Below are 21,853 nucleotides of genomic sequence, written 5' to 3'. Positions count from 1 at the left end.
CTAAAAAGAAATTGATGACATTCAAATATTTATCCCACCCCAAGGAGATATATTAAGTCTTTCATTGGATGGCGTAACTTCAGTTCAATTTAAAAATTCCTACTTAGATTCTGTGTGCCAGGGACCATGAGGACTGTGCCAGTGCCGTGTTTACAAAGACAAAAAGGTGTGGTCTTTGCCCAGAAGGTGTTTTCCATCTCATGAGGGAATAAAGATGTTAAAATGATCAATTCCATGATCTCTGTTTAAAAGTAAAGCAAGAGATACATAGAGGAGGGTACTACACAGAGAAAAAGAGCTCTCTGCATGGCCTGGAATAATAAAATGGAGGGGCTTGTAAATGAGAGGTTTTGAGCAGAATCCTCAAGAATGATGGGAAAGGGAAGGGGACAACCCAGACACAAAAGCCTTGCAACAAATCTTTCTCTATACTTGTTGAAGGAATAGCACCCCAGACAGAAGGGCAGGAGGAAGGAGGAAGGGAGGCAGGAGGGCTCCAGTGAGTTTAACTCACACAGCTGGATGACAGAGTCCCTGTCTGAGACAGGATGTGGGAAGGGAATCTTCAGTCCAGTCCCCCATCCCCTCACCCCCCCCCCCCCCATAAGCAAGGCTCTGGATAAAAGGCAGGACCAGAGTGAAAATATTTAAAATAAGTGTATGGCCTTTAATCTGCCTCTGTCCACAACACAGCTGGTTGCCCAAGAGGGGACCTGGGGTTCATGCTGGACCCCTTAGTTTCTCTCCCTTAGACACCGAACAAAGCAGCACTGAAAGACTGAGTCTGTTGGCTGGTATGAGCAGTTTTCAGGGAGAATTTTCTTCGAAGTCAGTGCTGCGGCAAGGTAGTCACATGCCAGGCAGTCTGAACAGTGTGCGACAGCCACGAGTAGTGGGATAAACTCATCCCTGTGGTGAGAAGCAAGAGAAGAAGGCCGACAAAGAAAGCAAAACAGAGATGGAGTCGGCCATCACACGGCTCCATGGGGGGCGGAGCGGGGGCAGCTTCTTCTTTGCCCCAGGAACTTACAGGCTTTGTCTCGGCATATGATATGAAATGTTTTTCTTACAACAGACTCCCCCTGTCTGGGGTTAGTTGGAGTGGATCTGTATCTCTTGCACTGAAGTATATACTAAGGTGGGGGACATGAGGTCACTTTTTGAACATATTTAACTCTGCGGTGCTTGTGGATGGAGAGGGCACAGGCAGTCCCAGGGATTAGGAGAGACTTGCCGGCTACAGAGAAAGATATGGGAGTATCTGCTCTGCTTTCCAAACCCCCCTATGTCTCTCCATTTCTAAGCCATTTCTGTTTTTTCTGCCCCCTGTGAAGCACAATGAGGGATGAGAGCCACCTGTGTTCCTCTGACCAGCTGTGTGAAAAAAATGCAGTAATAATCCTTCTCTGCTGGTATCACAGAACCGTTAATGAGGATGAAACGTCGTCTGAAGGTTTAGAAAAGAGAGGGGTGCCCAGGTGGGTCAGTGAGTGACGTGTCTGGCTCTTGATTTTGGCTCAGGTCATGATCTCTGCATTGTGAGATCTAGCCCCGCATCAGGCTCTGGGCTCAGCACAGGGTCTGCTTAAGATTCTCTCCCCGTCTCCCTCTGCCCCTACCCAGCCCCCCCACCCCCACTCATGTTCCCTCTCTTAAAAAAAAAAAAAATACTTAAGAAAGAGAAAAGACCTACAGAACCCATAGAAGGCAAGAGCCTCATCACCCACCGGCAGCAAATAAGGAGAGAAAAGTCCTATGAGAAGTGGGACAACTACCTGGAATTGTGTTCTAGGAGCCTAAAGCAGTGCCCTGAGTGCTTTCCATGGGCTTCTGCTGCGCTCAGCACTCGGCAAGCATTATCCGTTTTTACATAATGGTCCCCACAAAAGCACCATGAAGAGAGTAATATTGTTACGATTCCCCGCTGTGCAGATTTGGATACTGCTTGACAATGGGACTAGGGTTGGGCCACGGAGACTTATCACTCTTCCTCTCTCTCCTCACACCTGAACAGGTACAGAAGGGACTGATTGTTTCTGGAAGCTGAAGCTGATGAAAGGAGTACTTGAGAACTCATGGTTCATTCCATGCACCCAGAGCCTATCAAAGGAAAACACTTGAAATCCACAAGCACCCATGGGCAGAAAGCAGGGGAATGAAGCCATCATTACAATGTATTAACATCTCCTGAACCATAGTTCAGACCAGGAAGACCATCGGGGCTACATCTCACCTTGTCATTGCCATCCACGTTCTTGTTCACCTCCCCAAGCAGAAGGCAGTGGTATCAAGGAAGATGGGCTCTACTACTGAGAGATCTTCGGGAGCTGGGGTCTTTGTGCCCAGGGGTGGGGTGCAAGGTTGAAGATGGTGAAGAAAGTAAGAGGACAGAGAGGACAGCCCAGAGCCAAAGCCTATTTTGGAATAGCTCCTGATCAAAGGTGCAGCTTTTTCCTGACTTTGAGGGGTTGCTGGGCCCTGAGGCTACTGCCCACGGTCCCCTCCCCTGAAGGCAAGAGATCCTGCCTGAAGTGAGAATGACTTATTCAGGAAAACTTGCCAGAAGCCTTTGGACTTCTCTAAGTCTCAGTTTCGTCTACGACCATACCACCCTGAACACGCCTGATCTTGTCTAAGTCTCAGTTTCACTCATTTATCAAACAGAGAGAATAATGCTCACCTTGCAGGACTGATGTGGACTGAATGAGATGATAATGTGAAAGTTGAATGAAATCTATAAAGCACCCCCACTCCCCAGCTTGACTCTTCCCTTCCGCCCACCCCCCACCAGCTTGACTATTGCCTGATTATTCTCCTATGCGAGTTGACGTCTCTCCTTTCAATGATAGGACATTTAAAGAAAAGCATTTGTTGGTGGATGACTGAAAACCATAAGCATCATGACGGATGCACAAACCACACAGGCCAAGTGGCCGGGGAACGCCAGTAGGCCGCCATGACTCTGTACCACATCTTACCTACATCTGCCCTTGAGGCTTTATCTGACTTTCATATTCCTGGGTCTAATTCTCTAAGTTTATGGTTTCCCTTTGTTCCAATGTACCCCATATATGGAAATACTACACCACGTAAAATCCAGTGTAGAAATACAAAGAAATATTTGCCAAAGCAGCATCCCCAACAGAACCGTCAACTTAAATCAACTACAATGACAAAATTCTAAACAAAAGCAAAGACACCACAAAAGCATACTCTATGGGGCATTATTCCCTGAATAAATGACATTTTTGTGGCTACGGCCAATCATCCCAGTTTATGACAGAGGAATCCTCTTTCTCCTTAACATGTACTTGAAAGATGCTTACTATCATCTCCAAACTTCACTTTTCCAATATAAAGATCACAAGTTTTTATCTCCATCTTTTACCAAATCTCTTCATCACTTGATTAAAGACTCCCTTCTGATAAAACAAAAGGTTCCTGCTTTAGAAATGCATTTAAACATAGGACATCTCATAAAAAATAGAGACAAATATCATCATTGAGCTTTAAAATGTTTAGAAGTTAGCAACCCCACCTCTGTTTCAGTACTCTTTGGTCGATTAGTCCATTTTCAAGGTTTTCAGCTGCATAGAAAGATGGTGTCTGCTGCCCACAGTTGGCAGGACTAGGGAATTGTTCATCCCTGTCACCAAGAAAGAAGAGTTGGGTTAGGACCTGTTCAACAAGAGCCACAGCTGTTGAATCTCATGGCTGCCCTGAGGGTAGAAGACGGCCCACATTGACACCATAATCTGTGTCTACCTTCCAGCTCCATGTTAAGGTTACAACTAAGAAAATAGAAAAGAAAGGACACTCTGGAATCATCTCACACAGTGGTTCCTACATGCCAGGATGCAGACTGATACCTGCTCACAATGCTATTTGCTCCAATCGGTCATATTATAAATGGTGTTATGGCAATCCTTTCTTCTTTGAAATGATGGTGATAATAGAATGTTATCTTTAGGGTGCCAGGGTGGCTCAGTTGGTTAAGCAACTGCCTTTGGTTCAGGTCATGATCCCGGAGTCCTGGGATCGAGTCCCACATCAGGCTTCCCGCTCTGCGGGGAGTCTGCTTCTCCCTCTGACCTTCACCCCTCTCGTGCCCTCTTTCACTGTCTCTCTTTCAAATAAATAAATAAAATATATTTTAAAATGTTATCTTTATTGGTTAGTATCCCTATTCTGCCAAAAAAACAAAGTGATTAGCTCTACATCAGATTCCTTCTCCAGTCCCTGCCATTATTTGGGGGGGGGGGGTGGTGTGTGGAATGTCTCTTCTCTGGGGAATCAAATACCCTTAGAACCACAGTCCACTAACTACCCCCCTTTACAGCTGGCATGGCTGAAGCCCAGAAGGAAAAGCAAGTTGCTCACAGTCTCAGGCTCCTCAGTAGCGGTGCCAGGAGTTGACCTCAGTCTTCTGACTTTCTTTGATTTCTCTACCAGCTGCAGCAACAACAGCAACCGAAAAGCAACTGCAAATACTCCCACCTATTACAAGTTCCTGTGATTTGCTCAAGTCCGAATAGGATGCCAAATACTCTGGCCAGATGTGGCCTACAAATACTTTTCAAAAGAACATACTGGGCAACCATTAGCCATTAAAAGAAGTCTGCACTCGAGTCGAAACCCATCTGCAATCTCTGATCCAGAACGCCATTATCGACTCTTTAGAAGGAGTCTTAAGCATCGTTTAGTCTACCTACTTCATTTTGCAGTTGCAACTAAAAAAAGCCAAGCAAATCTCCAAGGTTAGATGAGTAGCTATCATCAGAAGAAAGGTTTGAAATCAAGTGTTTTGAAACCTAGCTTCAAAAAAAAAAAAAAAAAAAAAAAGAAACCTAGCTTCAGGATTCTGGTTACTACGCCCAGTTTCCTAGCTTTAGTAAGCACTTCCTGAAAGGGTTTAATTAAATAGCATGCAACAATATATTTGTCACAGGACAATATATTATTTGATAATAAGCAAATATAGCCAATAAGAGCTTAAACCAAGTATAACCAATAACCCACCTGCAACTGTGGCTTTGTACCAGATTAATTTAACCAGTCCTTAAAGTGATTAAGCTCTTTACCACTAGAGTGAAAAGTCCCCACTCATCAATTCCTGGATTACCAATGTTTCAAGTCTTGGCTACACTTGCAAATGGCTTTCTTTACCAGGGTAACAAAGCTTCGAATTTAACATGAGACTGCTTTGAAGGAGGAAAGATTTTCTCAAAGCTTATGATACAACCAACATCAGTGTGAATTAACATGAAGTTAGGTACTGTATCACTTTTCGCAACCTACAGATGAAGCAACAGGAATGTCAACATTTAACATAATCAATCCAAGGCAGTCGTAGAACCAGGAATGCAGCCCAGATTTCCTGGCAGTCCAGCTAGTTCTCATTTACTGGAGAACACTGTAAACTGATCCTCAGTGGAAACAAGGCTGACTGTTTTCTTCCAAGCTGTGCCTCAGGCAATATCAAGATTCCAGTCAACTGAAGGGAACTTCCAACTTAGAAGGCCAACCCATCCAAGAATGCCGGGAAATTACTTTAAGGTTCACACCCACCCTTTGCTGGAATGGCATAAAAGCATGCTATGGGAACTGCATCAGAAGTCACATATTGAAGAGTGTGATTTTTACACAGATATGTCAAAACAATGTTTAGGAGAAATCCTTGAAACAAATCAGAGGGTAGAATCTTCAGAGCAACCACGGACCACTCCTTCGAGACCACCTGCCCCACTCTGTGTTCTAAATACCCAAATAGCCTAGAAATTAAATTACTGAGGCCAAGTCTCTTTAACCTTGTATTGCTTATCAAAGATATTACAGATTTAATCTGAAAAACCAAAGACACAGAATAGATATCATCAAACGCCATAATCTTATTTTAAAAATTAATGAATAATAGATCTGTGGCAATTATTTAACCTTTGAAACTTGGCAAAAAGTCTCAAATACAGAAAAACCAAGTCAGAATGTTTGAAATGATCCTGGGGCATATAGATTTGTAAAGTGAACATTTTAATTTGGTAACAATTTAAATTTGGTAATTAATTTAATTTAATTTAATTTAATCACTTCTTCCCATTGCAGAAGTCAGTGATAAAAACAAAACAAAACAAAAACAACCAAAAAAAAAAAAAAAAAACCAAAACCAAAAAAACCAAAACCATCCCTGAATCTCAAAGGCACCACCAATTCTTCAACATGATTTCCGTGGGATGTGATCATAGCATTCAGGATTCGAAGAATACCCCCTGAGAAATTAGAAAACTCATTGTGGCAAGAGTCTTCAGCAAATGATACTGCGAAAACCTCTAGAGGAGAATATAAATTACTTACTATAAGAAATTCTTGGCAAATAAATACATGAATAAATAAACAGTTTTGGGGAAAAGCAAAGGAACACTAAAAGATACCTTTCCTAAAACCTGATTTAAAAAAACCCCAAACTGCAGGAGTCCCTTTGCACTTGTGTTCTACGTACACTCTAACCACCTGCTACAGAGCTTTCTACATAGGACCTCCTAGTTCACGGGACTTCCCTAACAACTGGGGTCATTGTTCAAAAAGCAGTGTATTGAAAAAAGAAAAGAAAAGATGTAGATCGATTCATGAAACTTTCAAAAGTGTCCTTAACGAAGATACTAGAAATACTGTGCCTACAAATTTGCTGAAAATGGTCACAGTTTTCAAAACATTTTTAACCCCCACATGTCATGCTCTAGTCCACATCGAGAAAGCACAGCATCAAAACTAAGGTCATTCAAGAAGAGACTTACTCCTGGGTTGCTCCTGCTTGAGCAAGGGGGGCTGTTTCTCTAAGGCTCCCAAGGGCCTCCAGTCTTTGACTCTTCTGCTTATATTTTTTAATTAAATCCATCAGAACAGCCTGGTGCCCAATTTTCTTCACCAATTGCTGAACCATCCGATCATTAAGAGCTAGAAGAGCAGCCCCACTTACTTCTTCCTCTGGGAAAAAGAAAAAAAAAAGTCTCCACATGCTTGTCCAGTACACACACACAACACTCTGAACAGGCAAAGTCACTTCTGGTGTTAAAAGGATCATCTAAACTTCCCCTCTGAAGTTACAAAATTATCTCTCTTTGACAAAGAAAGAACACTGACACCTTATCATTCCCAACAGCTGTCTGCTCCTAGGAAAGTATCAGAACGGTGAGTCACAAAGAAACTTTTTGCTTCCCCAGGGGGCCTCCCCACTTCGGATTATTCTCTGTAAGAGGCACTGTTTTTACAAGAAAAAAGGTTTCTCTGAAAATCCTTCTTAATAGTAACTCCCAGGCAATATCCAATACTTGTAAATCCAACACTGATCAGAGCACAGGCTGCATTCTTTAAGGACAAAAGCGGTATCAAATGCCAATAGCCAAGATGTATTTTGGCTAGCTCTTCCTACTTGGCTTTATTTCAATTTCTTTTTCGAATATTACATCCTCCTCTGGATGTTAGGTACAGTCCATAAAGAAAGGGAAGTTCCCCAAAGTAGCAACTCCACACCCACATGCGCATGCATTAGGCGACAAGAGTAACTAATTACCAGTAACAGAGGACACTCATTAGGTAGGCTGCCCTGTTAATATTTTTTCAAAGTGTAAACAACTCACCTTGAAACCTATGAACTAGCTCTCCTAAGTTTTTCTCCACCAACCAACTGCAGACCTGATCAACTGACCAGGTTTCCATGGCTGTGTCCTGTAAATACACCTGTAGAATGAGAGGTCAGAGAAGGATTCTTCCGGTTTTCTCTGGGATTGTTGTTCTTTTATTTTTTGTTTTTTCCCCAATCAGCTCTCTAATATCAGCTCCTCCCTTTGCCAGACTCTTTGAGTCTCTCAACACAAAGCTTCTTTAAGATTACTCTTTCCTGAATACACATCTAAAAGTTGTTAATAAAACAAATACTCTTTTAAAAAATGAGACCAGTTGGAAACTATTACCTATTTCCTAGTTCTCGAATGTCTTCACCTTCTCCGACTTTTTTTCCACAGGCATCCCTCAGCTTTACTAACAGCCCGCCAAAGCGGTACAATGGTACCCAATCCTGTACCATTAACACCCAGGTCTCCTCACAAAGAAAAGAAAGGTGTGAAATTCACCACTACTAGGCTCATCAGGAAGTGGTTGACATTTACAAAAGGGGTGGGCAGGGGAGGAAGGGAGGAAGGATCAGATAAAAGCCTGACGGAGATACTTAGTAAACCAAGACTGTTTAACCCCTTGTGGCTCCCAGCTAGGAAAGACAGCTTGTCCTCCTGATTACTTTGGTTTAACAAGGGGATGAAGTACCAACCAGATTTCTCAAGAGAATCTGAATGTTTCTTTCCTTCCTTCTGTTGATACCCTTTATATTCTATTCAGTCCTAGAACTTTATTGAACAGCATTATGATTGGTAAGATAACTAGGAAAAAGAAGCACATTGATTGAAAATTTTAAAAGAATTGAGTTGGACAAATTTAAAATAGTAAGATAAATATGTTAATAATTGTTAAGTGAACGATGTGTATACAAAGCTGGCAAGATATGTTCTTCAACTATTCAGTTATTTTTACATGCCATTATTCTTCTGCAACTGCTCAGAAAATTTTAACAGGTGTATCAATTTCAGGATGCCTCGCGGGCTCAGTTGGTTAAGCATCTGTCTAGCTCAAGTCATGATCCCAGGGTCCTGGGATCAAGTCCCACATGGGGCTCTTTGCTCCACAGGGAGCCTGCTGCTCCCCCTGCTTATGCTCTCTCTCTCTCTCTGACAAATAAATAAATATAATCTTTTTTAAAAAGCATATCAATTTCAGTAATTTTTAAAAATTTCTCTTAGTATCTCAGTCCCTGTTTTTTTATAATTCCATCCAAATTACTTTAAATGGACCAGGGAGGAACTGAAAAAACAAAACAAAACAAAACATTTTCATCTTTTAGCATTACTTTCTATTTCATCCTTTAAACAATGCAGATTTACTTGTTCATTGAGACGCTGACTCTTCTATGAAAACAGCACAAAGCTACTAATAAAGAAATGGAACCATAAGGAAAGATACAAATATTTATTAGATTGTATATTTAAATTTTATTGCCAGAAGTTCTCAAAATTATTATTATTGTATTTTTTTTGTTGTTTTTGCGGATTTGAGTCTGTTAGAATTTCCAGCATCACAGTTGGCATGGTGGGGAAGGAAACATATTTACCTTTCAGACTGCAACCATCTGAGAAGATAACGGTCTTCAAAATCCATTTCCTCGAGAACAAGTCCACTTCAAAGTAATAAGCTACATTCTCATATGCATTCACAAACACCAAGCTGCAAAACTGAAAACAAGGGTTAAATACAGAAGACTGGCTTGTTGAATTACAGCAGTGGATTTAATTTGCTAAGACAACAGTAGCCACAGAACTCCTCCCTTAGGCTAAGCTGCAATAACACCGTGTGAAAAGTCATTATTTGCAAGACTCTGGTGTAAATTAAAAATCACACCTTCCTGTCACACTTCTGGCTTCCTTGTGAAAAGTAAGACTTTAAAAAAATAATAGAAAAGAAAAGAAAAAAAACTCACAATACTCTAAACTCCAAGATTAAAAGGTATGCAGAGCAGAAGATACTGCCCTGAGGCCATCAATGGATAAAAGGAAATTTGAAAATAAAGTGAGTACTTGGAAAACATCTCGTATTTTTAAACTCCCAGATATTTACCTAATTCTACTTCCAGAAAAAACAAAACGGTTATCAAATTATAACTTTATACGTACATAATCAGATTAAAGAAGTGTAGTTTTGACCATTAGTTTTTCTGAGTATTTAAGAAAATAAAATAATATCACTTCCAAGACAAGGTAACATCTTTAAGCAGCAACCCTGCATCTTCCTCTCACATAAATAATGGATATATTACTTATGACCTTAAACTTCATTGAGGAACAGAAGACATGTCAAATGAGAGAATATGTATCCAGCAGCTTTACTGCGTATCCAGCAGTTTTCGAAACATCTGAAGTAATTTTGAAATGTGAGAGCAAGTATGATCCCTAAATATTTTAAGGCACAATAATAAAGAGAGAATGACATAAGAACGTTATGAGTGAATACCCCAGCTAAAGCATTTTCATTATTCGATTAGATTGTGCTTTAATAAAATAAATTTGTAGTAAATATTAAAGGATCACATCTAATTAAAACCAGGAAGAGATAAGATTTCAGCTAGAGCAGCTTGAGGGCAAATTTTATTTAATAAATTTGTTAAAGCTCCAAAAAGGAAGATAGTACCAGCTGCCATGAATGTGGTTTATAATTTTTCAAGGGTGATGTGGCATATAACACCATCAACCACAAATAAGCACTTTTAAAGAAAAATATGAGGGGCACCTGGGTGGCTCAGTCATTAAACCTCAGCCTTTGGTTTATGCCATGATCCCAAGGTCTTGGGATTGAGCCCTGCATCAGCTCTCTGCTCTGTGGGAAGCCTACTTCTCCCTCTCCAACTCCCCCCATCTGTGTTCCCTCTCTTGCTGTGTCTTTTTTCTACCCAAATGAATAAATAAAATCTTTTAAAAAAATAAATAATAAATAATTTTTAAAAATATGAAAACATCTTTTCACTTTTCTTGCTGCTCGTATTTTTCTTTTTCTTTTCCCATCCCAAAGCTGAGGCAATGGAAGGATTTTTAAAAGCTTTGCCGGGGCATTAAGTCCTCTGCTGGACCAACGCCCCTTTGGTTCCCTGCAAAAGATGGCAAAGGACATCTCTAACCGTGGGTGTACTTGAAGGAAGAAGCCATTTAGCAAAAGATCAAATCCTATTAGCGAAAAAGAAAGAAGGGATTGGTACCAAAAAAACAGGTATATGGTAGTCCCATGGAGCAACGTCCAAGCAGTTCTGTCGTGAGCAGCCTTGCTACCGCAGGAAGAGGTGACATCATTATACTAAAGCGAAGCGAATCACGTCATCCACTTTGGGGCATTGTTCATTCCAACCATCACCCGACCAGCAGGTATAAAAACTGGAATAGTTCACTAGAATACCTTGCCCACCTTTGTCATCAAAATGTCTGCTGTGTAGGTAGCTCAGAGCTAGGTGAATGGTGATAAAGAAGTTAGAAGCCTTACCAAGAACATAAGACGTGTCCATAAGCAGAATATAATATATGGCGGGCGCTGTAAAAAGCACTCTGGGCTGGATTTCCCCACTCTCCTGGAAATGGATTGAATGGATCTTAAGTTGGAATCTGCACAAAAAATACAGTTCAGGGGCTCCTGGGTGGCTCAGTGGGTTAGAGCCTCTGCCTTGGGCTCAGGTCATGATCCCAGGATCTAGCCCCGCATGGGGCTCTCTGCTCGGCAGGGAGCCTGCTTCCCCCTCTTTCTCTGCCTGCCTCTCTGCCTATTTGCGATCTCGGTCTAACTTGTGATCTCTGCCTGTGAAATAAATAAATAAATCTTTAAAAAAAAAAATACAGTTCATATAGTGAAAGAGGCAGAGAAAGGGAATCAACAGAACACACTAAAAGTAAAAAGCCAGCAAAAAACAAGTCATGTTTGAGGACCTGTAGGTGCACAGGACGGTCTGGAGTGGCCAGAGCAGACAGGCTCTGAAAGATCACTGAAGAGCTGGGAATCCTGTACCCCAGCTTACGGATACACATCAGCTTGGGGAAGTCTTTGACTTGGTCGCTTATTCCATGCTTTAGAGGGATTATTTACAAAGCCAAGTAAGATAAATTACAGGAAAGGGTGTTCTTTCTTGAAGTAAATTGTGTATGACAAGGAAGGGTTTAGCTTTTCTAAACATTCCTACATACACCAATTTTCCTTCATTTTAAAAAGACAGATGTTTATATTATCTCTCAAAAAATTATGGAAATAGGGGCACCTGGATGGCGCAGTTAGTTAAGCACCCCACTCTTGGTTTCAGCTCAGGTCATGATCTCAGGGTGTCGAGATAGAGCCCCACCTCAGCTCTGCACTCAGTGCAGAGTCTGTTTGGAATCCTCTCTGTCTTTCCCACCTGAGTTCTGTCTTTCTCTGAAATAAATAAATAAAACTTCAAAAAAAAATTATGGAAATAAAATTTTTAATTTTTGCATAAATCCCTGACAAAAACAGACTGGGATCTACACAGTTACACAGGCTTTTGTTTGTTTGTTTGTTTGTGGTTTATGTTGATGTGTTTCCTTGGCTTGGTGTCAGCTGTGTAGATCTCAAGAGACATTAAGGAGAACCATATGAAATTGACGTTTTTGTACCTACAGGAGTCTCAGATCAGTAATGTCTAATGGTTGAACTTACCGACTAAAATCTTGATTTTCTGAAAACTACTAAGTCTTTCTGGGTTTCTTGTGCCCAGCAAAACTTACCAGAGGCATCTGTAATCCACACCACCCCCAAGAAATCTGAGGGAGAGGAGAAGTGGGGAACACAGTAATAGTAACTTAAACTTTATATTTCTACATTTGTAAAGAAACTAAGAGCAATTTATCTGGGAGGTTACTCAAACTGATGAAAACAATAGCAATGGGTGAGTGTCCCAGGACTTCTGGGACTCTTGAGTCACAACACCCAGATCTTTTGGTCTCTGAATCAAACTTATGGCTCATTCTTGCTTCTGCCTATTTGATTGTCAGAGTTAACGGGTCAACAATGCAGACTGCAATTCTCTGGGTTCTTGCCAGAGAATCCTGTGAGCCATGGTGTTAATTTTTATCAGAAGCTGAACGTGTATCTGAGAAGTCTTGATCGTCTGAAGCTGTCAATTTTTTCAGAATTAATTTATGAATACCCATTTGCGAATTCAAACACTGTTTCATGTTTTTACTTAACTATGGTACTCATGTTCATCTGGAAGGACAAATGGGCAAAAAGAGAAATTCTTGGCAAAGGATTTGCTTTCCCAGATGTTCAAAAGTCCGATAAAATTATAAGAAATGTAAAAGCACGGTACCGGGGCAAAAGAGGACAGATCACTGAAACAGAATAGAAATCTGGAAACAGAAAAATACATATGGAAGTATTAAAAAGATGGTGATTCAAATTGCTAATGAGAGAAGGGATTATTCAACAGATTTTGTCAGGACACTACCTCATATCACCTATAAACTAAATTCCTCAGATGAGCTAAAGAATTAAATATGAAAATTAAATACAAAAGAAGTAAAATAATCTAAAATAAGATTGTAAAATCAAAATAAAAGATTGATAGATTTGACTACTAAGAGGGAAAAATATTTATGTATATATATATAAAATATAATTATAAGGAATATAATGTTTTGTATGGAAGTATTGAATCACTAAATTGTACACCTGAAACTAACATTACACTGTATGCTAACTAACTGGAGTTTAAATAAAAATGTTTTTAAAAAGTTAAATACACCAATAAAAAATAAGAATGGGCAATTCATGAACGAAATTTGAAATCTGCTCAACATTCTTTGTCATAAAAATGATTAAATTCCATTTTTATCTACTCTATTGGAAAAGGTGAAAATTTCAAAAAAACTTTTAGCAAGAATGTGAGGACTTTCTCTTACATATTGCTAAGGGAAGTATAAATTGCTACAACTTATTCTGTTGTATTATTCCCATTCCATAGATGAGGATGCTAAAGTCCATAGACATAATTCACCAAAAGTCCCATAGCTCATAAGGAAAAGAGTAGCTTTGAATCCCAATCTCTCCAATTTCAAGGGCTACTGAGATAAGTGAAAAATCATCAAAAAACTCCTACATTTGACCCTAACATAACATTTCTAAGACCTCAATGTGAGACAGGAATCTATCAGAATCCTAGAAGAGAGCATAGGCAGTAATCTCTTCGATATCAGCCACAGCAACTTCTTTCAAGATATGTCTCCAAAGGAAAAGGAAACAAAAGCGAAAATGAACTTTTGGGACTTCATCAAAATCAAAAGCTTCTGCACAGCAAAGGAAACAATCAAGAAAACAAAGAGGCAACCCACGGAATGGGAGAAGATATTTGCAAATGACAGTACAGACAAAAGGTTGATATCCAGGATCTATAAAGAACTCCTAAACTCAACACACACAAAACAGACAATCATATCAAAAAATGGGCAGAAGATATGAACAGACACTTCTCCAATGAAGACATACAAATGGCTATCAGACACATCATCACTAGCCATCAGGGAGATTCAAATTAAAACCACATTGAGATATCACCTTACACCAGTTAGAATGGCCAAAATTAGCAAGACAGGAAACAACATGTGTTGGAGGGGATGTGGAGAAAGGGGAACCCTCTTCCACTGTTGGTGGAAATGCAAGTTGGTGCAGCCTCTTTGGAGAACAGTGTGGAGATTCCTCAAGAAATTAAAAATAGAACTTCCCTATGACCCTGCAATTGCACTACTGGGTATTTACCCCAAAGATACAGATGTAGTGAAAAGAAGGGCCATCTGTACCCCAATGTTTATAGCAACAATGGCCACGGTCACCAAACTGTGGAAAGAACCAAGATGCCCTTCAACGGATGAATGGATAAGGAAGATGTGGTCCATATACACTATGGAGTATTATGCCTCCATCAGAAAGGACGAATACCCAACTTTTGTAGCAACATGGACGGGACTGGAAGAGATTATGCTGAGTGAAATAAGTCAAGCAGGGAGAGTCAATTATCATATGGTTTCACTTATTTGTGGAGCATAACAAATAGCATGGAGGACATGGGGAGATAGAGAGGAGAAGGGAGTTGGGGGAAATTGGAAGGGGAGGTGAACCATGAGAGACTATGGACTCTGAAAAACAATCAGAAGGTTTTGAAGGGGTGGGGGGGTGGGAGGTCGGGGTACCAGGTGGTGGGTATTATAGAGGGCACGGATTGCATGGAGCACGGGGTGTGGTGCAAAAATAATGAAAACTGTTATGCTGAAAATAAAAAATAAATTAAAAAAAAAAAAAGAATTTACCCTAAGGACATTACCAAAGAACACAAAGATGGGAACTCTAGCAATAGCTAGAATGGCAAAGAAATTGGACTGGCTGTTTCCATAAATAGAAATTGAGTACTGAATTATGGTAACTTATATTTAAAATGGATTGTTATGCAGTAATTAAAGATAGTGTTTTAGAAAAATAGCAATACAGAGAAATAGCCATGAAATATCATTAAGTGAAAATAAGCTTATAATATGCTTTAATGTTTTAGGAATATGAAATAGAAATAGAACTAACAACAGGGAAAACATGCACCAAAAGGGAAAAGTGGTTTCCTTGGTTTGACAGAATTAATGCATTTTGTTTTCTAATTTGTTATTCTCAGACTTTTTCATTAAGAAAATTTTGAGGGTAACAAATTAGAAAACAAATTTTATTTTTGGGAAAGTTAGGGTTTTCTTTTTTTATTTCTTTTAATAGCATTTTTTTGGAAAGATTTTATTTATTTATTTGACAGGGAGAGACACAGTGAGAGAGGGAACACAAGCAGGGAGAGTGGGAGAGGGAGAAGCAAGTTTTCCGTGGAGCAGGGAGCCTAATGCAGGGTTCCATCCCAGCACCGTAGGATCATGACCTGAGCTGAAGGCAAATACCTAAAAACTGAGCCACGCAGGCATCCCAAAAGTTAGAGTTTTAAAGATAAAAGATAAAAAGTGATATTTATGGATCATTGCTGGAGAGGCATCAATCCACCAATTCTGTACCAGAAGATGAAAAGAGCGAGCACTAGGCCAGATCCAGCCACAGAAGTGGTTTTAATTATTTTATTTAAAAAATGGAATATCTCATTGAAATTCCAGATTCTTGGAGCACCTAGGTGGCTCAGTCAGTTAAGCATCCACCTTCAGCTCAGGTTATGATCGCAGGGTCTGGGGATCAAGTCCTGTATCTGGTTCCCTGATCACCAGGAGCCTGCTTCCTCCTCTCCTCCCTCCTTATGCTCGCTCTCTCTCTCAAATAAATAATAAATAATTTTTTAAAAAATCTAGAATCTTGATTTCCTTTAAAAAATCAGAGTTCTGGCAATGCTATACTTATATTGTTGAGCAGTAACAGACAGAGCAGTGGCTGTGTCCTTGAAAGAAGGGCAAGATACCCTCCAAGATGGTTATCAGAAGCAGGAAACCATGTTGAAACGGCTAGATTTCAGAGAGCTAATGTTCATCAACTCTTGAAGGACGAACGTCTTGAGAAGAGTGATAAATGCCAATGTAAATATATGTGCAAACATAGGTGCACAATAATATATCTTTAAATATATCTAATTTCCTATCAATTAACTTCTTCACTCCTAGAAGAAATTATACTGATCAGAAAACCTTTTGCCACAGCAACATTAAGGCAGAGATGGTAACACATGTATTAGAACAAAGGTGTTGATTCAAGGACTCAAAGCTTTGTGTCTAAGAAAGTCCTTGTGTGTTGGGGCTTTTGTTTGCTTGGAGTAAGTACCTAGAAGTAAAATGCATGGGACTTTATTGAGCACAGACACCGGCTTGGTGTAATGTTTATTACATAGCTCAATGCGCATGGGATTGGGCAGGTGAGAATTGCTTGTTTTGTAGTTCTGAATGGTGGCAAGAACTTGCATAACTGTTCTTGGGAGCCACTCATCTGTTAGAGCATGTGACAGCTGATCCTTGCGTCCTCCTATAAGGCTCCTCCTGGGAGTCCAGCGGGGGTTCTGTTCTGTTCGTCTGTGATACTGAGCATGACTCGGATTTTGTGTCCCCTAAAGAAAGGACACAAGGTGGTGGATTTTTTTTTTAAGATTTTATTTATTGGGGGGCTCCTGGGTGGCTCAGTGGAGCCTCTGCCTTCGGCTCAGGTCATGATCCCAGGGTCCTGGGATCGAGTCCCGCATCGGGCTCTCTGCTCAGCGGGGAGCCTGCGTCCTTTTCTCTCTCTGCCTGCCTCTCTGCCTACTTGTGATCTCTGTCAAATAAATAAATAAATCTTTAAAAAAAGAAGATTTTATTTATTTATTTGATGGGGAGGGGGATACAAACAGGGAGAGTAGCAGTAGAGGGAGAAGCAGACTCTCCGCTGAGCAGAGAACCCCATGAAGGGCTCGATCCCAGGACTCTGAGATCATGACTTGAGCCAAAAACAGAGGCTTAACCGACTGAGCCACCCAGGCGCCCAGGTCGATCTTCTTAATGCCTTTTAATGCAGCGGGGCTCACACCACAGATGGGAAAGGCGGGGATGAAAAATATACAGGACCCTGTAGTTCTCCTGTAAGGTTGATACTGGAAGTGACAGGCAGGAGTGACAAATGCTCATGCTTCTGTCAGCCCTGGATTCTCCTGAAGATAGGCAGTGATGTTCCAACTTTTCATTTACACAAAGCTAAAACCGTCTTTTTAAAAAAAAATTGGCTCCCCGGCCCCTGGGGTCTGGTCTTCCAGATCTGGCAAAATCCTCTCCTTTCCTAGATTGGAAAAGAGAGTTTTAGAAATGCTTAGGTGACTTGCCCAAGGACACACAGCTAAGTGAATGAGGATGCACTTTACATCAGGCTCAGTAAAGCAAGTAAACTGAATTGTACTGAATACCAGCCTATAAGGCACGTTCATCCGGATAGAGACTGGAAGCCCTTGCGTGAGGACAACAGCTTTTCTTCTTTCTATTTCTTGTGCTGAGCACTAATAACACATAGCAGGACCCAAAATGTCATTGAGTAAAATTCCATTTCAGAGGAACATGTACAATTACTGTGTGAACATGCTTTGAAGGGAATGATACACAGGTTGTATCTAGAGGGGCAGACGGCTCTCCTAACCGAGACTTGCCCAACCCCGGTATGGGAGCACACTGGTTGCCCCCCTCTACTGACAGATGGCAAGGACTGGATCTCTTTCTTTGCTGTACTAGAACCTCTTCCCGATGTAGAGAGGCTTTAAGCAGTTCCATTTACTTAGTCCATTGTGTGTATACACACACACACACACACACACACTTCTCTGTGTTAGGATGTGAAGAGTTTGAGAAGCCAAGGGCCAGGCTAGCAGAATGGAACTCAGGAAAACCAGGAGCAGGAGACAGCAGTGGTTGCATGATCACCTCTGGCTGCATATATTAATCCCTGGCAGAGCCAAAAATAATAAAACTAATGCCCAGGTTTCACATCAGTACAATTAAACAGAGTTTCCGGCATCAGGATTTTTTTAAAGCTCCCCCAGGGGATTCCAGTGTGCATCAGGGCTGAGAAGTGATGGTGTAAAGTGAGGCAGACAGAATAGACCTCCAGAAACAAGGGAAGACTACCATGGAAGCATGCCCCTGTTGAGGCTTCTCTTGGCTGTGTGTAATCAGCTCAGGGGAGGTTCTCCCGGAAGCCTGCCAGTAGGAGGTGTGAGAAAATAATACTCAGCAGAGATATTTCTAGGTATGTCTGCAATCGTTCCTCCTACCATCACTCCTTTCCGAAGTGGGCTCGCTGCCACTGGGTAGAAACAGCAGAAATGAGTACAGTGTTGCTGGTTATTGTAAACAAGACCCTGCGCTGCTTAGGCTTAGAAAGAGTACCATGGTAAAACATAGAGAGGAGGACCTTTTCTGGCTGGAGAGAGAGTCCTCTAAGGAGGAACCTGAGCCTTCTCAGCGATCCCTGAGACAGCCATGCTGTGCTATGAGCTGCACAGAGGAGATAAAACTTGCATAAGCGTGAGGGGCAGAAGGAGAGGGAGAGAGAGGATCTCAAGCAGACGCCACACTGAGCACAGAGACCTATGCAGGTTCCATCCCACGATGGAGCCGAAGCCAAGAATGGGACGCTCAACTGACCGAGCCACCCGGGCACCTCAGGACCGTCGATGTTTTAATGGAAAACTGGGTGTCCAGTGACCAAATGTTAGACGTCACCACTCCACCACCCTCTACCCTGACTGCTTTAGCAGTGCCCGTGTCATGGAGTCTGTGACAGAACCCTAGTGCACAAAAGTGGGGGAAATATCGGAAGGACTGAGGGTGCTTGTCTTTCTCCTTGCTCTGGTGGAACAGGGACTCAGAGCCTGACTCTTGGGTGCTGTGAAATAATGACAAATGGATATCCTACACTACTGACTTAGTGGACCGAGACTTACACCTGTGACCTGACACTTTTTTTTTTTAAAAGATTTTATTTATTTATTTCACAGACAGAGATCACAAGTAGACAGAAAAGCAGTCAGAGAGAGAGGAGGAAGCAGGCTCCGCGCTGAGAAGAGAGCCCGATGCGGGGCTCGATCCCAGGACCCTGGATCATGACCTGAACTGAGGCAGAGGCTTTAACGCATTGAGCCACCCAGGCGCCCCTGACCTGACACTTTTTTAAATATTAGTCAGCCATAGGTATGAAGAGAAACCAGGGGTGGCAAAACATGGGTTAGGTGCTCCCTAGCATCACGCTGTGGTTCTGCTGTGACCTTGACCAGAGAGAAATGAAATTGATCATAAACCTGTGCTTTCTCCACTCTAACTGTGCTAAGGACCACATCTTATCCAACATTGTCATTCTAGCACTTACTACTACGGCTGGTGCACAGCAAGCCATCTGTTAAGGATGAGTAAATGAAGAGCTCCTTATGACTAAATTCGTAGCCAGCAAGTCACATAGCTGGTAAACTGTGGAGCTCTTTGTGGTAAATGAATTGCACAGTTACAAGAGGAGAAGTTCAAAGCGAAAGTGTCAGCAAACTTCACCACAGTGACAATGTTAATGGTTATCAAACAGATTTATTTTAGATTCTGAAATGTAGACAAGTTTCATACTTGGAGAAATTATTTTTCTCTGCTCCTGATTCATTAGACGAGTACTTGCTTAAACAAATACTACCGTGTTCTACAATAAGTTGTGATTGTATTTAAGAAGTGAGGTTTAAAATAAAGAAGGACTCGATGGTATTATAAACTTGCTCACGTAGCATAAACTGTGATGCAGAACGGTGTTGATTAAATTGCTTAAGAAAAGAATGCATATTTATTCCCACTGAGTTCTTGGAAGAGATCCTAAGAGCCTCAGTGCCCAAGCCAGTGAGGCCATCAGGAGAATATTATATGGAAACTCTTTGTGCTTACAACATTTTGGTCATAATCCAGAAGACTTTGTGGTGGGAACATTCAGGCTAGGACCAAACAGGGACAAGGGACAAGGTCTAGGGAGACTTTCTGGCTGCCCTAGTCCTGCCCAGGATACCATCTGCTGAACTTCTACCTTAGAGAGCCATCCATTGGCCTCTTTGCACAACCCTGGGACCCTCCCCATTTGAGGGAGAACGGCTCCCCAACAAATGTTAGTTGAATAAATTCAGTGAACAAACAAGTTCCATCCTGGTTCATGAAGTCTTGTTAACTCTTGTGGTCAAGATAAAGAAATATGGATTGGGTGCTAAGATCAGAACATTTGGAATTGGTAGAATATTCAAAGCTGAACAATTCTGATAAGATCTTGGGGGAAGATCTTCAGTGTCTTGCTTCTCAATTCAGCCTGTACTGGCATTCTGCCCAAGAGCATTATCGATGACTTAGATGAGAAAATAAAGATTTCAAAGACCTTAAAAATTATATGGTGTACTTTTTTTTTTTTTTTTAAATTTTAAGAGAGAGAGCGAGTGAGAAGAGAGCACGTGAGAGCAGGGAAAGGGGCAGAGACACTTAAGGGGCTTGAACTCACGACCCTGAGATCATGACCAGAGCCAAAATCAAGAGTCAGAGGCTTACCCGACTGAGATATGCAGGCACCCCTGGACATGTTTAATTCTATCTATGACTATAGGGATAACATGATCAGTACAGGAAATGTGGAAAATATAAGATAAAAATAAAAGATATAAAGAAAAATACTTAAACCTTATAATAAATGTGTTTTAATATTGTTAAGATCTTAGTACACAGTTATTTTTCATTTTTTACTTCTGTCATTTCTCCTGATATCAAAAGAATTTCTTCACATCATTCAACTTTTTAAAATCTAATTTTTAATGTATAGTATTCCAACTTATGGGAGTATAGTCTAATTAGCCCACCTCAAATGTTGGGTGTTTAAATTGCTCCTTTTAAAAAAAAATGTGTGTGTGTTATTAAAAATAATGCTACAGTGAACATCTTTGTTCATAGATGGCTCATAGATAGTTCAAGGATTAGTACCTTAATCAATCAGGGTTTAGTCAAATGTATAAACAACTATAAAATTATACACACACACACACACACACACACACACACACACACTGGGGTTTTTTTGCCAAATTGTTTCCTAGAAGGGATATCCCCAAGACCCTCTTACATAACAGCATAGACTAGTGCTAAACAATAGAACTATTATCATTAATGAAACTGTTCTATACTTGCATTGTCCAATTTAGTAGTCCCTAGCCACATACGCTTATTAAACATTTGAAATGTGGTTGAGAAAATGAATTTTTAATTTTATTGAATTTAATTAATTTTACAGAGTTATACATGGCTCCCAACAGCCCAGGTAGACTCTGTCACTAAACTCTGGAGTAGGAGGAAGGTACCTCCCACCTTGTCAGCGCTCCCCCAGAGCCTCTAAAGTCTGACCACTCCAGTGGGGAAAGGCCCTCTTCCACTACCCAGGGACTTGCTTTGTCAACATAATGCCTGGGGTAGGCTGAAATGACAACGGGCTGACAAGATGTCATAGCCCTGTGAGATGCGAAAAGCCAGTGTAGGTATCTCAGAGACACAAGTCCTACTCTTGACCTCAGGAGTTGCCAGGCAGGATCTGGGTTCAGTAAAATTCATGGTGACAGGCTAGTTCATCTGTGCTTTGGACTGAACACCCAGCCTTTGTCATCTCTCCACTGCCCTCCTGGTGTTTCCTTGTACCCAAGTTCCCTCAGGATCTGCTTCTTGACAAGCCAAAATAGAAC

The 21,853-nt window shown here is 41.1% G+C and overlaps 1 protein-coding gene across 6 annotated transcripts in view; it reads right to left on the bottom strand.

Annotated features, from left to right (window-relative positions):
- The window catches only part of SAMD3 (sterile alpha motif domain containing 3), a 56,727-nt gene extending 45,458 nt beyond the window's left edge, over positions 1–11,269 (bottom strand). For 2 of the 6 annotated variants that reach the window (XM_032339534.1, XM_032339537.1), the window contains exons 1-4: positions 7,965–8,057; positions 7,632–7,731; positions 6,789–6,978; positions 3,539–3,646 (exon numbers count right to left, since the gene is read on the bottom strand). In XM_032339534.1, coding sequence (XP_032195425.1) covers positions 3,539–3,646; positions 6,789–6,978; positions 7,632–7,710 — 377 coding nt within the window. In that variant the 5' untranslated portion in view covers positions 7,711–7,731; positions 7,965–8,057. The other 4 variants (XM_032339536.1, XM_032339538.1, XM_032339539.1 and 1 more) reach the window with 4 other exon arrangements.
- Between the last annotated feature and the right edge of the window lie 10,584 nt (positions 11,270–21,853).

Source organism: Mustela erminea, chromosome 4 (assembly GCF_009829155.1).
Source record: "Mustela erminea isolate mMusErm1 chromosome 4, mMusErm1.Pri, whole genome shotgun sequence".
Taxonomy (NCBI): domain Eukaryota; kingdom Metazoa; phylum Chordata; class Mammalia; order Carnivora; family Mustelidae; genus Mustela; species Mustela erminea.
The sequence above is the reverse complement of the archived record's forward strand: the minus strand, read 5'-3'. Positions and strand labels throughout refer to the sequence as shown.